General features: G+C 31.7%; 1 protein-coding gene across 10 annotated transcripts in view; it reads left to right on the plus strand.

Moving 5' to 3' along the window:
• The window catches only part of LOC127729701 (arf-GAP with GTPase, ANK repeat and PH domain-containing protein 1-like), a 121,619-nt gene extending 103,716 nt beyond the window's left edge, over window positions 1-17,903 (plus strand). For all 10 annotated transcript variants that reach the window (XM_052237547.1, XM_052237551.1, XM_052237549.1 and 7 more), the window contains 3 exons: window positions 5,824-5,911; window positions 6,394-6,561; window positions 9,139-17,903. In XM_052237547.1, coding sequence (XP_052093507.1) covers window positions 5,824-5,911; window positions 6,394-6,561; window positions 9,139-9,336 — 454 coding nt within the window. In that variant the 3' untranslated portion in view covers window positions 9,337-17,903. The remainder of the gene's footprint in view (window positions 1-5,823; window positions 5,912-6,393; window positions 6,562-9,138) is intronic.
• The last annotated feature ends 158 nt before the right edge of the window (window positions 17,904-18,061 follow it).

Raw genomic sequence — 18,061 nt, forward strand, 5'->3', positions numbered from 1 at the left:
ATTGAAAATTTTTTGGTCGTATATTGGTATGACGTTGGCGTCGTCGTCGTCGTCGTCGTCGTCGTTGTCGTCGTCGTCGTCGTCGTCCGGCGTCGTCTGGCGTCGTCCGAAGACACATTGGTTTTCGCACTCTAACTTTAGTTTAAGTCAATGGATCTCCATGAAATTTTACCATAAGGTTCAATACCATAAAAGGAAGGTTGGGATTGATTTTGGGGGTTATGGTACCAACAGTTAAGGAATTAGGGGCCAAAAAGGGGCCAACAATAAGCATTTTTGTAACTTCCAGACAATAACTTGTGTGTAAGTGTATGGATCTCTCTGACATTGTACCACAAGGTTCCATATCACAAAGGGAAGGCTGTAATTGATTTTGGGGGTAATTGCCTCAAAATGTTAGGAATTAGGGGCCAAAAAAGGGGCAAAAAACAAGCATTTTTCTAGTTTCATGACAATAACTTGTGTGTAAGTCTTTGGATATTTCTGAAATTGTACTACAAGGTTCCATATCACAAAGGGAAAGCTGGAATTGAGTTTGGGGGTAATTGCCCGAAACGTTTAGGAATTAGGGGCCAAAAAGGGGCCAAAAATAAGCATTTTTCTAGTTTCCAGACAATAACTTGTGTTCAAGTGTATGGATCTCTCTGAAATTGTACTGCAAGGTACCATACCACAAAGGGAAGGCTGAGATTGAGTTTGGGGGTGATGAATCATAGGGGGGTTCAAAAAATTTTGGGGGGGGATTTTTTTTTTTCTTTTTTTTTTCTTTTTTTCCTTTTTTTTTTCTTTTAAAATTTTCCATTTTAAGTTGGTTATTTCTGATTTATATTTAAAAGCAAATAATAATGATATGGTAGGAGATACACACCAAACAGGATGTGTAAATTATTATATAATAAGTATTGTGCAATAGCAAGAAATTTTCAATTGCACAGTATTGCACAATAGCAAGAAATCTTCAATTGCACAATATTGCGCAATAGCAAGAAATCTTCAATTGCACAGTATTGCGCAATAGCAAGAAATATCCAATAGCACAATATTGCGCAATAGCAAGAAATTGTCAATTGTACAGTATTGCGCAATAGCAAGAAATAATCAATTGCACAGTATTGTGCAAAAGAAGATACTTCGTATAAATTGCTTATTTCTTGATCAATTTCAATGGGGTTTTATTCTTGAATTCTTGGGGTTCTTTAATATGCTGAATCTAACCATGTATTAAGTTTTTGGATTTTGGGCCCCGTTTTTAAATTGGTCCACATTGAGGTCCAAAGGGTCCAAAATTGAACTTTGTTTGATTTCATCAAAAATTGAATTATTGGGGTTCTTTGATATGCCGAATCTAACCGTGTATTTAGATTCTTAATTTTTGGTTCTGTTTTCAAATTGGTCTACATAAAGGTCCAAAGGGTCCAAAATTAAACTTAGTTTGATTTCAACAAAAATTGAATATATGGGGTTCTTTGATATGCTGAATCTAACCATGTATTTAGATTTTTGATTATGGGCCCAGTTTTCAAGTTGGTCCAAATCGGGGTCTAAAATTAAACTTTGTTTGATTTCAACAAAAATTGAATATATGGGGTTCTTTGATATGCTGAATCTAACCATGTATTTAGATTTTTGATTATGGGCCCAGTTTTCAAGTTGGTCCAAATCGGGGTCCAAAATTAAACTTTGTTTGATTTCAACAAAAATTGAATATATGGGGTTCTTTGATATGCTGAATCTAACCATGTATTTAGATTTTTGATTTTTGGGCCCTGTTATCAACTTTGTCCACATTGAGATCAAAAGGGTCCAAAATTAAACTTTGTTTGATTTCATCAAAAATTGAATATATGGGGTTCTTTGATATGCTGAATCTAACCATGTATTTAGATTTTTGATTATGGGCCCAGTTTTCAAGTTGGTCCAAATCGGGGTCCAAAATTAAACTTTGTTTGATTTCAACAAAAATTGAATATATGGGGTTCTTTGATATGCTGAATCTAACCATGTATTTAGATTTTTGATTATGGGCCCAGTTTTCAAGTTGGTCCAAATCGGGGTCCAAAATTAAACTTTGTTTGATTTCAACAAAAATTGAAGATATGGGGTTCTTTCATATACTGAATCTAACCGTGTATTAAGTTTTTGGATTTTGGGCCCCGTTTTTAAATTGGTCCACATTGAAGTCCAAAGGGTCCGAAATTTAACTTTGTTTGATTTCATCAAAATTTGAATTATTGGGGTTCTTTGATATGCCGAATCTAACCGTGTATTTAGATTCTTAATTTTTGGTTCCGTTTTCAAATTGGTCTACATAAAGGTCCAAAGGGTCCAAAATTAAACTTAGTTTGATTTTAACAAAAAGTGAATTTTTAGGGTTCTTTGATATGCTGAATCTAAACATGTATTTAGATTTTTGATTATGGGCCCAGTTTTCAAGTTGGTCCAAATCGGGGTCCAAAATTAAACTTTGTTTGATTTCAACAAAAATTGAATATATGGGGTTCTTTGATATGCTGAATCTAACCATGTATTTAGATTTTTGATTTTTGGGCCCTGTTATCATTTTTGTCCACATTGAGATCAAAAGGGTCCAAAATTAAACTTTGTTTGATTTCATCAAAAATTGAATTCTTGGGGTTCTTTGATATGCTGAATCTAACCATGTATTTAGATTTTGGATATTGGACCATAATAGGTGAATGTCCAATTTAAAATTTTTAAGTTCTTAGACCACATTCATTCTGTGTCAGAAACCTATGCTGTGTCAAATATTTAATCACAATCCAAATTCAGAGCTGTATCAAGCTTGAATGTTGTGTCCATACTTGCCCCAACTGTTCAGGGTTCGACCTCTGCGGTCGTATCAAGCTGCGCCCTGCGGAGCATTTTATTATTTTAATGCTGTATAGAGGTTTATTTTACTTTGCACTGCTTGCAATGTTTGAAAATTTTTCAATATTTGCAGTTGAAAGGTAATTTTATTTTTGCATATTTGGAGGATGCATATCAGCATTGACTTTGTGTCAAAATTTCAAAGATCTCTTTTGTATTGTATGGCCTTTAATATGTCAGAAGTTGGAAGATCTTGATAGTTCATATCAAGTATAAAAATAATGTGCATGGTCTTGAAGTTTTTATACGACCGCAAAATTTTTGCGGTCGTATATTGGTATGACGTTGTCGTCGGCGTCGTTGTCATTTGGAAGACACATTGGTTTTCGCACAAAAACTTTTGTTTAAGTGAATGGATCTCTATGAAATTTTATCATAAGGTTCAATACCACAAAAGGAAGGTTGGGATTGATTTTGTGGGTTGTGGTACCAACAGTTAAGGAATTAGGGGCCAAAAATAAGCATTTTTGTAACTTCCAGACAATAATTGTGTGTTAGTGTATGGATCTTTATGAAATTGTACTACAAGGTTCCATATCACAAAGGGAAATCTGGGTTTGAGTTTAGGGGTAATTGTCCTAAACGTTTAGGAATTTGGGGCCAAAAAGGGGCCAAAAAACAAGCATTTTTCTAGGTTCCAGACAATAACTTGTGTTTAAGTGTATGGATCTCTCTGAAATTGTACTGCAAGGTACCATACCACAAAGGGAAGGCTGGGATTGAGTTTGGGGGTGATGAATCATAAGGGGGTTCAAAAAAATTTGTGTGGGGGGGGGGGGTGGTTTTCTATTTTAAGACTTTTATGATGTATTTAAATTGGTAATTATGGTTGCAAACTCCATTGGAAATTTGAATTGAGATTATGACCATATCTTGAGGGAAAGATTTTTTTTTTGGAAAAGGGTGGGGGGGGGGGGGGGTGAAAAAAAAATTAAGAAGGGAGTAAAAACAAAATTGTGGGGGCAATTTCTTCAATTATTATCTCTTTTTGCCAAAAAAAAAGGGGGGGGGGGGTCAATACGCAACAGCATAGTGTATTTCACAAAAGCAAAAAATTGAATATAAATTCAAATCATATAACCAATTCTAAGTTCTCTGACTACAGTTATTCGGTGTCTGAAACCTATTATGTGTCAAATATTAAATTACAATCCAAATTGAGACCTTTATCAAGCGCGAATATTGTGTCCATTTTTGCCCCAATTTTCAGGGTTGGACCTTTGCGGTCGTATCCAGCTGCGCTCAGCGAAGCATTTTATTAATCAACTATGTTAGGTCTTTAGAATAATTGTAAGCTGTACATGTCAATCTGACTGGAGTCCCCAACCTTTACTTCATTTTTTTTGGTTCTTCAATAAATATGAAGTTTTTACTCTTAGATCAGTTAACATTAAATTTGAGTTAAAGCCAACTATATTTGGTCTAAATAATTATTGTAAGGTGAAAATGTCTGTCTAGCAGGTGACCTGACCATAGCCTATTGTCCACTGCTGTGATTGTGCCAAGGTGGATACAGTTATGGTGTCCATCCATCTATCTTTATGTATGTATGTCCGAAACACACCTGTTCTCAGAGACTGTTTGGCAGAAAGCTTGTATACTTGGTAGGATTATTTGTTGTCCCATTCTCATCACCATGCTATACCATAATTTTAAGTTGACCATATCGTCCGCCATATTGAAAATGCCATTTTTACCAGAGTGATGGGACTTTGACCATTTTTTGGAGTATTGTAACAATGACACCTTGTGAAACTCCGCTTGGATTGTTTGCCACTGTATGTAAATAACAATATTATATCTTTTGGACATTGACTAGAAAGACATCATGTTCTCACTATTTGTTAACAGCTACGAATGTGAAAACTCGAAATATACTTTTTAATGTAAACTCTATAATATTGGTCGTAGCAATCTTGTTTTTATACGACCGCAAAAAATTTTTGTGGTCGTATATTGGTATGACGTTGGCGTCATCGTCGTCGTCCGGCGTCGTCTTCCGAAGACACATTGGTTTTCGCACTCTAACTTTAGTTAAAGTGAATGGATCTCTATGAAATTTTACCACAAGGTTCAATACCACAAAAGGAAGGTTGGGATTGATTTTGGGGGTTATGGTACCAACAGTTAAGGAATAAGGGGCCAAAAAGGGTCCAAAAATAAGCATTTTTGTAACTTCCAGACATAACTTGTGTGTTAGTGTATGGATCTCTCTGACATTGTACCACAAGGTTCCATATCACATAGGGAATGCTGGGATTGATTTTGGGGGTAATTGCCTCAAAATTTTAGGAATTAGGGGCCAAAAAAGGGGTAAAAAAACAAGCATTTTTCTAGTTTCATGACAATTACTTGTGTGTAAGTGTATGGATCTTTCTGAAATTGTACTACAAGGTTCCATATCACAAAGGGAAAGCTGGAATTGAGTTTGGGGGTAATTGCCCATAAAGTTTAGGAATAAGGGACCAAAAAGAGGCCAAAAATAAGCATATTTCTAGTTTCCAGACAATAACTTTTTTTTATATAAAAGCAAATAATAATGATATGGTTTGAATAGGAAAATTAAAAATTTTTAAGTTCTTAGACCACATTCATTCTGTGTCAGAAACCTATGCTGTGTCAAATATTAATCACAATCCAAATTCAGTGCTGTATCAAGCTTGAATGTTGTGTCCATACTTGCCCCAACTGTTCAGGGTTCGACCTGCGGTCATATCAAGCTGTGCCCAGCGGAGCATTTTATTAAAGTTGTTTTGTCAATGTTCAGTTTTCCTGATACATGTAGTAATATTTTCTTTTTAATCAATTTTAATTTATTTAGCAGACAAGACTCAGAGTGTGCACAGAGCATCATATGTGCAGTGCGAAATGATTTTGTGTCAACATTGTTATACACTTGTAAACAGTATAAATGACTTCATTTTTGTCTTTCAGAGAAGAAAAAGAAAGATGGATAAGATGTAAATACGAATCTAAAGAATTTCTGCCACCAGCTCCTTATGTAGATATTCCTTTAAATCAGGTAATTATAGTTTATCTTACCTGGCTCCAAGGACCAGTATGATGTATTGCCATTACAATAAATATTTTTCGTGAACATGGACAAAAACAATAGTTTTCTCCACAGATAATAAACTGATAGATATTATATATTTCTATGTGATAAGAATTTACATAACATATTGTTGATTAATTTATTTTCGTGGATTGAGGAAAACTTAGTTTTTTCATGGATATTTAATTTTATGGATTTGCAAAAGTCTGTATACTATTCTTTAGAAAATGTGTATTTTGTGGAGTATTCAAATGTGTGGTTTACCTATTCCCACAAAATCCAGGAAAATTGGTATCCCACGAATAATAATGAATCCACAGTATATGAGTTTGTGATGTATTTGTATACTCCCAGTCTGGATGAAGGAGTATACTACTTTACCTATGTCTTTACATATTTTCATCTCATTTTTCTCAGGAACTACAAGATATCTTGCTTTATAATTACAGCAATTAATAGATGCGTTAGTACGTGAAGATATACGAAACATAATACTGGTATTAGGACATAGTCATTCAGATGATATCAACTCTCCATATAGTAAAGATGATGGAAGGACAGCACTACACATTGCTGCAGCCTTAGGAAATGTGGTGTTTGTACAATTACTTTTGTGGGTTAGTACAATAAATTGAAATTTTTTTTTCTTTGTACACGTACTGTTATAATAAAAAAATTTGAAAATCATTGCTAATATTTTATTTTTACAGCAGTAATTGTCTCTTTGAAATGTAATTTTTATTGAACATTATATTCTTAGTACTTTCACACCTTCATTTTTTGTTGATTTTTTTATAAAGTTTGTATCAAAGGCTTATTTCAGTAAGGTATTAGTCTTAAAATAGTTTCGACCAACTATTTTACACAGTTATTCCCCTTGGAAATAGAAGTGTATGGAAATTAATATTTTAAGTGATCAAATGCAAAAATTTCTTAAAAGACAATTATTTAAAAGTTAAAAAGAAATTTTTTTTTTTTAATTATTGCCCTTGGACAGAATATATATGTGCAAACTTTTCGTTGTTTCATTTCACCTGCAGATAATGATCTTGATTTTCTGTAAATCAGTGCATAATGATCACAGATTGAGTTTGCCTTTTGTTGAAGTTGTCTCTACTTTTCCCATAATTACAGCCCTTTTAATTGGATAAAATTTCATGAAAATTGTACTTGCACAGACTTTTTAGTAGTGCTTGCAGATCTGGTGATGATTTTTTGGTACATTATTCACAGGCACTTGTCTCAGAATTTTTTTTATATATACCTTAATACAACACAAGGTACTTAACTCACATTTTTGAAAAATGTCACCTGGTCGCGAAATTCCGATATATTTTGATTTCTCAGTTGTCAATTCCACTCAAACTTGTTATGCAGTAAATCTAAATTGATTTATCTACACAAAGCCTACCTTTGTTGTCAGAATCATTCGTAGCAGGCCTACCCAAGTATATCAATCATAATTATTTCGTCTACCTACACTGGATTGGAAATAAAAGACTCACAGTAAAAGGTATTTTTCCACTCTCTTTATATATCTCGGTTTCTGATTGGTCAAATTTTATGGGAAGGTCTATTGCTAAAAATAAATGTTTCTTGGAGTTATCTCATTTTATATGTAAAGTCCAGAAAGAGTCTGACTGACATTGATGGAATGGGAAAATTTGAGTCTAAAAAAAGAAACTTGTAACCCATTAGACATACCTCAAATAACACTTGTTAGATTTTTTTCACAGAATCTTTTGTGTAGATTAATCAATTTAGATTTACGGCATAACAAGTTTTAGTGGGGTTGACAATCGTGAAATCGAAATTATAACGGAATTTCGCAACCGGGTGACATTTTTAAAAAATGCGAGTTAAGTACCTTGTGTTATATTAAGGTATATAGAAGAAAAAAAATAAATTCTGAGACAAGTGCCTGTGACATTAAGGTATAATAATGATTTTCAAATCAAATATGTGTTTCTTTTCTTGTTGACAAAATGTTAACAAAATTACAGCTACTTCGAAAAACATGAAAATTGTACTTGTCAAGACTTTTTTTGTAATGTCTGCTGATCTATAGCTGGGTTTGATACAACAGTGTATAATGTTGACTTCTCGAGTTTGCATTTTGTTCCAGTGGACAGACTTTTCTTAATTTGGCTGCAGGTGTATGCATTCCTCTTGTACCAACTCATCTAGTTATTATTTAAAGGGGCACTAGCTACGAGATACATAAAAAATCTAAAATATGATTTGTTTTGTTCAATCATTAATGAAAGTGAAATTGTGAAATAGTAATTCACTTTTAGCAGCTAGTCTGGTTCAATCTTGTCAAAATAAGCTAAGAAACATTGATGATAAATTATTCACTTGCAAGTGAATAATTCGACCTCATTGAATCCGTATTCATGTGAACTTCAATTTAACCCCTTAGCTAGAGCTGGATAACGCATGAATTGTGCGTGTTAAGTTATTTAAAGGAAAATAATGTCAACATTGAAAGTGAAACAAAGGTAAATCATTTGATTGACTGATTCGATCCACAAAAAATCATTCTTATACAGGTAAAAACGATGATTAACATATATTTTTAATCTATAATATGAAATTAAACAGACCAAGAAAAATCCAATTGCACGAGTTGGCTTTCTATTTACATCTATATTTATGTTTATATCGCTTATATGACCATTGAAGGTCTTCGGAGGTCAACTTGATAGTTAATTAGATGGCATCTAGACTAAAATACACACGAAACGAAGCTTCATATTATCGAGCCCATACCCTGTAAATTGTTTAAGTTAGACTTTTTATAATTTGGATAAATGTTTTACTTTATTATAAATCAAATATGAGAATTTTAGTCAAATTGGTGAACATGAATTTGACAGCTAGTGCCCCTTTAATACACAAAATATCTTATGACAGAAAATAATATATTGTTTGATAAGTTAATTTGCTGGAGAAGAGTTCTAGAAAAAAGATGGAACATTTATTTATTATGTATACCCTCATCCCCCCCCCCCAAAAAAAAAGAAAAAAGAAAAACAAATGACAAATGAAACCATACATTGGAGAATATTGTGGGATATCTACTATTACTTTATTGCAAAACTGTGATAATAAGTCCAAGCTTTGTAGTATTACCACTGCTATGAAATTAAATGTAACTGTTATTCTAATGAGTATGATGATTGTCTTTACAGTATAGTGCCAATGTGAAAGTTGTTGATCATGAAGGTAGAAATGCATTATGGTATGCCAAGAGTTCTGGATCATCAGAATGTGTTGAACTATTAACAACAAATGGATGTCCTGAAAATCCAACACTGCCACGGAGACGAACTAGTGTTCAAGCAGGAAAAAATGATGTTTTTGAAAAATTACCTGCCAGTGTTATTTGATTTGTTATAGTGTTTGTTAGGCTTACTCAATTATAAACAATCATAAAGTGCTGTGATGGGGAATTTGTCATTTAATTATACATTAACCCTGAGACTGTCAATGTAAAAATTCTTTCTTTAAGAAATCTCATTTTTGTCTTGGAAGCGAGACATAGCAATCATATATTCTATTGTTGGAGGGTCAACATTTAGGTTAGTCTGTGGTTAAATTTTTTGTTTAAACAAATAATTGGTAAAAAATGTATACAAGCTAGTTAGCTTTATAAACATAATATTGGATGAAATATAAGATAATTTCTGTAACTTTATTGAAAATAGTTCTTAAGGAAAGGGAATAACAAATGAACTAAATGTCAAGGAATATTCTTATAAAAGTCATCTTGTATACTGATATATACAAGGAAATCTTTCTTCATTAAATTAAGGGTGTGATTACAGATGCTTTATTCGAGAGCAACACCTAGTAGGGATTTTGTGATAAATGCAACATTTTTCTACAAAACATTAATGTATAAATGTTCATTCAGGATTTTATGTTTAAATATATCACTTTCTTTGTGAAATGACTTACTGGACATGCCTAGAAATTCATTACAAAAAAATCTAAAGGTAGAAACTATACTTTCAACGGATTAAGTCTAAGAATTGGCTATTTTGTATCTAATTAGTTTAAACTTAATATCTTGGGATGAATAAAGGAATAATAATACATTTTGATTTTCAGGGTTGATGTATGATTAAATTATATAGTCCTATAGTATTATATGATTTGTCAGGGGTCAGTGCAAAATTGTGCAATTATCTATTGAAAGGTTGTATAGTTATTCATTTATTTATTATCATTAATTGCTCATAAGTTGAGATTTCATTTGTTCATTTGTGGAGAAGAACTTAGCTTGTTTCATAAAACTCTTTGTAAAATTAATCATTCAACTCTGAACGTGTTATGTGCAATTTAGTTTTGAAATTTTAACCAGCAAAACAACAATTTCTGTAATATTTTACAATAATGTGCATGTTGCATTTGTTATTAGATATTTAGATTATTATCATATGCATTGTTTAAGGTTACCGGTTATTGACAAAGAGTCTGCACTCATGTTTATATTAACACGCTATGTTTGAGTTGGGGATAAGAAACCATGGATATGTTTTGTTTTACTTTTACTGAAATTTCACTTGGAGCTTACTAATACTGTATAACAAGTCACTTGGATCTCTTGTTTCTTTAGAAATTATAGTTCTGTGAAAGTTCAAATGGTTATAAAGAATATCAGTTTAAATGGGACCAAAGCATACACAATCATACATGCTGAGTACAGCTATGTAGTCCAAAGTTAGATAAAAAGGCTAGTTGAGTCATATATATATATCAATGAGTATCAGTAATAAGATATCGGATATTAACCACAAAGGAGAAGGTATGATAAGGCCACTTTCAAGGCCCTTTGAATTCAAAAATTAAAAGAGGATTATAAATCTATCAAAAAATATCATTCAAATGTTCACAAGACATTAGTTTGCTAGATATCAATCTAATTAAAAACCTATATTGCATCGCTCCCGTTATCTGATAAGTCTTCATGCAAAATATAAGAAAACAGGAGTCATATGAGATCAGCTTTTGATTAGATTGGTCAAATATCATTATGTATATCAAATTGTGTCTTGCATGTTTGTTTTAGGCTTCAAATTTCTTCCATTTGATGCAACAAAGCAAAAACTGCAAAATGGTCCTCATTTTTAGCTCACCTGACCTATAGGCCATGTAAGCTTTTGCCATCACTAGGTGTTCGCCAACATAGTCTGCATCTTTTGTCCTAAACTTTTTTATGCCCCCGCCATAGCAGAGGGGACATTAAGTTTTACCCTTGTCGATCTGTACGTCCGTCCGTCCCAAAATTGGTTTCAGTTCTCTAACTTTAGTTTGCCTCAACGAAATGTTATAAGTCTTATACTCAATGCTTATTACCACAAAACACAGATCCAGATTGAATTTTGGTGGCGTTTCTTTTACAGTTCTAGAGTATTGCCCCTTTACAAAGGAAAAATTGCTGAATTTTTCGTTTTCCTTCTCTAACTTTAGTTTGCCTTAACCAAAAGTTATGAAACTTATACACAATGCTTATTACCACATAATTTCGATCAAGTTTGAATTTGGATGGCGTCACTTTTATCATTCTAGAGTAATGCCCCTTTACAAATGGAAAATTTGCTGAAGTTTTAGTTTCCGTTCTCTTACTTAAGTTTGCCTCAACCAAATGTTATGAAACTTATACACAATGCTTATTACCACATAACACAGATCAGGTTTGAATTTTGGTGTCGTCACTTTTACTGTTCTAGAGTTATGCCCTTTACAAATAGAAAAATTGCTGAATTTTTCGTTTTCATTCTCTTGAGTTTGCCTTAACCAAATTTTTATGAAACTTATACACAATGCTTATTACCACAAAACTCAGATCAAGTACAAATTTGGGTAGTGTCACTTTTACCGTTCTTGAGTTATGTCCCTTTATAACGTTATATGCAAGCGAGGGCATCATCTGTGTCCATGGGACACATTCCCCATTTATTTAAAAAATCTATTAAAATATTACCAAACTTTGCTTGAATGTTGCTTATAGTATCTAGTTTAAAAGTTGTATCTGGGGATTTCATCTATCAATAAACATGGCCGCTGTTTCTAAAAATATAACATGTGGTAAAATACAATTTTTGGCTCACATCTCAAAAACTAAAGCAGTTAGAACTAAACTTACTGGATAAAAATGAACAGCACGTCATAGTCTTATCTTCATTCAAATTTTCAGAAAAATCCAATAACCAATTTTGCAGTTATTGCCCTTGAAATGTCATTTTTTTTTATTTCACAGTTTTTGGTATATAGCTTAAAAACTAAAACAGCAAGAGCAAAATTGTTAGAGTATAATCAATGTCTATCTCCTGTGTTTTAGTTTCAGAAAAAATAGGATAATTGAATTTGGAGTAATTGCCCCTGAAATGAGTATTTTTGGCAAATTTTGATGTTTTTGGTTATTATCTTGAAACTTTAATAGAAATAAATTTTAAACAATAAAAATTACCTGAACGATAAGATCTACAAAAAGTCAGCATAGGAGAAATCACCAATTGATGCCTTATAGGAGTTATTGACCTTGAAAGACAGTTTTTACCCACAGTAGATAGAGAGAAACTATGAATAACAAAAAGTTCAACACAATAAGATCTACAAGTAGATCAACATGGCTGAAATTGTTAATTGACTCCTTATAGGAGTTATTTCTACTGAATGATGATTTTTACCCATTTTTTGCATTTTTGTCCAAATATTAAAAGAAAATCGAGAGAAACTTGAAAAAGCTAAATAAAATCTATAAAAAAGTCAATGTGGCCAAATTGATAGTTTGTATAAAGAATGTATTTTCCTTAAATAACCATTTTTTGTTATTTTTTTCCAATTATCTTCAAAACTTTAATAGATAGATCACCAATACAATATGTGCAAAAATATCAGTAAATAAGATTTACAAATAAGAAAAACAACTGATTGCAGTAAAGGTAAAAATGAATATCAAAATGACATATTTTTACCAGGTGAGCAATACAGGTCCTTGGGAGCCTCTTTTTTTTATCTTGATGTTTTGACATGAGCTATTAAGACCTTACCCAAAATTAATTTTGCTTCAAGATGTCTAATTCTAATGTGTATGCATGATTTTGAAAGGATAGAAAAAATTCCTGTTTTTTGCAAATTCAGGGGCCAAATTGTGGCTCTTATTAAATATTCTCTTTTATTGCTGAATCACTTTCGAAAATAACATTAAATTTGTAAAACATAAACAAAATAGTCAAGTTACATTAGAATGCATTTAGAAGAAAGACACCTTTAGAAAAAGACTAGATCTGACAAATCATATAAATATATAATATTAACAGTTTTACTGCATATCTTTAATGTGATTTTATCTAATTTTTATACGACCGCAAAAATTAAAAATTTTTTGGTCGTATATTGGTATGACGTTGGCGTCGTCGTCGTCCGAAGACACATTGGTTTTCGCACTCTAACTTTAGTTTAAGTGAATGGATCTCCATGAAATTTTACCATAAGGTTCAATACCATGAAAGGAAGGTTGGGATTGATTTTTGGGGGTTATGGTACCAACAGTTAAGGAATTAGGGTCCAAAAAGGGGCCAAAAATAAGCATATTTGTAACTTCCAGACAATAACTTGTGTGTAAGTGTATGGATCTCTCTGACATTGTACCACAAGGTTCCATATCACAAAGGGAAGGCTGTAATTGATTTTGGGGGTAATTGCCTCAAAATTTTAGGAATTAGGGGCCAAAAAAGGGGCAAAAAACAAGCATTTTTCTAGTTTCATGACAATAACTTGTGTGTAAGTGTTTGGATATTTCTGAAATTGTACTACAAGGTTCCATATCACAAAGGGAAAGCTGGAATTGAGTTTGGGGGTAATTGCCCGAAACGTTTAGGAATTGGGGGCCAAAAATAAGCATTTTTCTAGTTTCCAGACAATAACTTGTGTTCAAGTGTATGGATCTCTCTGAAATTGTACTGCAAGGTACCATACCACAAAGGGAAGGCTTGGATTGAGTTTAGGGGTGATGAATCATAAGGGGGTTCAAAAAATTTGGGGGGGGATTTTTTTTTTTTTTTTTTTTTTTTCTTTTTTTCCTTTTTTTTTCCTTTTAAAATTTTCCATTTTAAGTTGGTTATTTCTGATTTATATTTAAAAGCAAATAATAATGATATGGTAGGAGATACACACCAAACAGGATGTGTAAATTATTATATAATAAGTATTGTGCAATAGCAAGAAATTTTCAATTGCACAGTATTGCACAATAGCAAGAAATCTTCAATTGCACAGTATTGCGCAATAGCAAGAAATCTTCAATTGCACAGTATTGCGCAATAGCAAGAAATATCCAATGGCACATTATTGCGCAATAGCAAGAAATTGTCAATTGTGCAGTATTGCGCAATAGCAAGAAATATTCAATTGCACAGTATTGTGCAAAAGAAGATACTTCGTATAAATTGCTTATTTCTTGATCAATTTCAATGGGGTTTTATTCTTGAATTCTTGGGGTTCTTTAATATGCTGAATCTAACCGTGTATTAAGTTTTTGTATTTTGGGCCCCGTTTTTAAATTGGTCCACATTGAGGTCCAAAGGGTCCAAAATTTAACTTTGTTTGATTTCATCAAAAATTGAATTGTTGGGGTTCTTTGATATGCCGAATCTAACCGTGTATTTAGATTCTTAATTTTTGGTTCCGTTTTCAAATTGGTCTACATTAAGGTCCAAAGGGTCCAAAATTAAACTTAGTTTGATTTTAACAAAAATTGAATTTTTAGGGTTCTTTGATATGCTGAATCTAAACATGTATTTAGATTTTTGATTATGGGCCCAGTTTTCAAGTTGGTCCAAATCTGGGTCCAAAATTAAACTTTGTTTGATTTCAACAAAAATTGAATATGTGGGGTTCTTTGATATGCTGAATCTAACCATGTATTTAGATTTTTGATTTATGGGCCCTGTTATCATTTTTTTCCACATTGAGGTCAAAAGGGTCCAAAATTAAACTTTGTTTGATTTCATCAAAAATTGAATTCTTGGGATTCTTTGATATGCTGAATCTAACCATGTATTTAGATTTTGGATATTGGACCATAATAGGTGAATGTCCAATTTAAAATTTTTAAGTTCTTAGACCACATTCATTCTGTGTCAGAAACCTATGCTGTGTCAAATATTTAATCACAATCCAAATTCAGAGCTGTATCAAGCTTGAATGTTGTGTCCATACTTGCCCCAACTGTTCAGGGTTCGACCTCTGCGGTCGTATCAAGCTGCGCCCTGCGGAGCATTTTATTTATATTTATTAAGATCAATATTTATTTTGATAGTTGTACTAAGTCGAGAATTTTAACCAAGTTGATGATTTTTTTTTTTTTTTACATAATCTGGAAAAGTCCTGAGTTCTTTTCAGTGAATAACTTAGTACCTTTTACATTTTGCAGTTATGCTATGATATATTTATATATATGTCACTGACACAATTTATGTTCATTTAAGGCATCTTGGTGTACTTAAATAAAAAGACAAATTTTAATTAAAAACTTTGGCTGAAGATACTTATGCTTTAAACAATTGGATTTCTTACTTACAGATATTGCTGCTTAAGACTTTAGAAGTAATTATAAAAAAAAAACTGAAATAGTTTAATATAATGTAGTTGCATAAGGCTAATGCCTTGTATATTCCATCAAAATATAAATTCTGTAGTCTAGAAAAAAAATCAAACTTTATAAAATGCCATGTCCAATGCAAAGTTACACAATTTAAGTGATATTTGCATATTTGGAAAAACTAGTTAACCCTTTCATAACTTCTTGTCAGACTATATTAGGTTTAGTAACAAGGACATTTATAAATACTAAGAAACGATTAAAGAATTATTAATCATGAAAAGAAAAGGTATATCAGAAATCATATAAATTACACCTAGAATTTGTTATATAGAATAAGTGGAAAGAAAGATTTTTTATATTTTTATGACTTATCAATATACATTTTTTATTATGGAGATTTTATCAAATATTACAGATAAGTAGATAGATAAAGGAATCTTTAAAAAAAATTCATTGTAGCAAAATGGAAAGTGTTTATAAAGCCTTTTTAAATGATTATGACAAAAGTGCATGATCTTCAAAATGTATCAAGACCCAATGATATACGAGACAGATGTAATGATTGGAAATGTTTCCATTATTATTTTTCAAAAACCACTCATCATTCAACTCAAAGTAAAATGTATTGATCTTATGGTCATAAACTCCTACCAACAAAATGGCCATTTATGAATATTACATATATACACATTACGTGGTGTTATTCATCCAGGTAAACTATACAATGTTAGCCAAGGGTTCAGAAAAAACATGTTTTTGCTAATCAAGATCTAGAATATGCCAAAATGTTTGTTATACATGTAGACATCATCATATCAATTAATAACAGAACTAACATTTTATCTCACCTGGCCTAATGGGCCACATTAGCTATTTTCATCACTTTCCATTTGTCATCCGTAATTTTCTTTAAAAATCTTCTCCTGAAACCCCTCAATAAATTGGAACCAAAGTTCATCTACTTCAGCTGTAGGATGTCTACTTTGAAGTTTGTGATTTTATTCCAGGTTGATAACCAACATGGCCACTGTAGCTAAAAATAGAATGAAGGGGTCAAACTACAGTTTTTTGCTAATATCTAAAAACTATAATAGCAAATAAAGAAAAACTGATAGTAGTATTAAAATGGTCTGCACCAAAATTCTATCAATTATAACAAATTGCAGTTTGATCAGAATTTTAAATGAACTGCAATAGGTGGAGAGCAACACTGATTATTAAGCCACATTAAGATAAATTCTTGGACAAAATATACAATTAGTTTAAACAAATTTTATTGTTCAAACTGACAAATAGATCAGACAGCTTAGTAATGTCTTCTTCAAATATACAATTTACTCATACACTCTTACATTACTTTTTTCCTATCATATTTTGTTATTGAATTTTTTGTTTTGCCAGGAGAATAATTGCAGACAAAAAACCTGCAAAAAACACCTCTACACAAATCACTGCTTTGTTTATAACCTTCAATGGTGGTAGCAGAAGTGCTTTGGTTTAGTGCTTTTCCTAAAAGGTCAAAAATTGAATATTTCAATATAAGATAGAAATACAGCTTGATCTGTACTAACATTGTAAACAAAACAGATTTAATAATGTCCCAATGAAATTTATTACCGTAACATATGAAATCCAGAAATGTTTGTCTATATAATATAATCTATCTGTATTTATATATACTATTATTCTATTTTGAAGAGAAATAAGTTGACATATTGAATATTTTCATATTCTGTTTGTTTATTATATTAAAAGTGAAGTCTTCGGTTGTTTATACATACATACTTTAATAATGTACCTTTTTAATCATGATTATACATATTGATGGAAATAATGTAGCAGGAATCTTAAAGGAAGTGAATGCCCTAACTATTTTTAGTGAGTGATATCTGTTTTAATAATGTATCTTATAATTGAAAAATTTTAATTACTGTGAGTTTACAATACCAACAGGTTGATATGAAGCAATATTTAAAGGTTGAACATTTATAATTATTTCATTCTGGTTACAATGAAGAGATTTCCATATCTCTTAAAAGTGGAGATAATCTAGTTTTTGTCATAATCTGATTTCATTCTCATGCCTCAGCAATTTTTGTTTTGAAGGTTGTATACATCTCTGTTCATATAAATGTGCAAATGAAGTTTAAATGTAAGTGTGGAATGAGCATCAGCATATAATGTTCTGTCTGTGAAAGTAAATGTGTGAAAGTTTGTGATGTTTTAGTAGCATGCATACATATGAGCAGCCTGGATATCCTTTTAAATTAATTGTATAAACAATAAAAAAATTTAAAACAACAAGCAGTTTCTGTAATGTTAAATAAAACAAAGTAAACTTAAGTGTTAGTGATGCTTTTCATCAGTGGTTTTCCCTGTAGAAAAAAAAGGTCTTATTTATTATACCCCTGCTCCATAGGAGTGGGATATACTGTTTTACCCTTGTCCGTCTGCCTATTTGTCAGTCTGTCTCATGAAATTTTATATCACATCTTTCTCAG

Source organism: Mytilus californianus, unplaced genomic scaffold (genome assembly GCF_021869535.1).
Source record: "Mytilus californianus isolate M0D057914Y unplaced genomic scaffold, xbMytCali1.0.p SCAF_2, whole genome shotgun sequence".
Classification (NCBI taxonomy): Eukaryota; Metazoa; Mollusca; class Bivalvia; order Mytilida; family Mytilidae; genus Mytilus; species Mytilus californianus.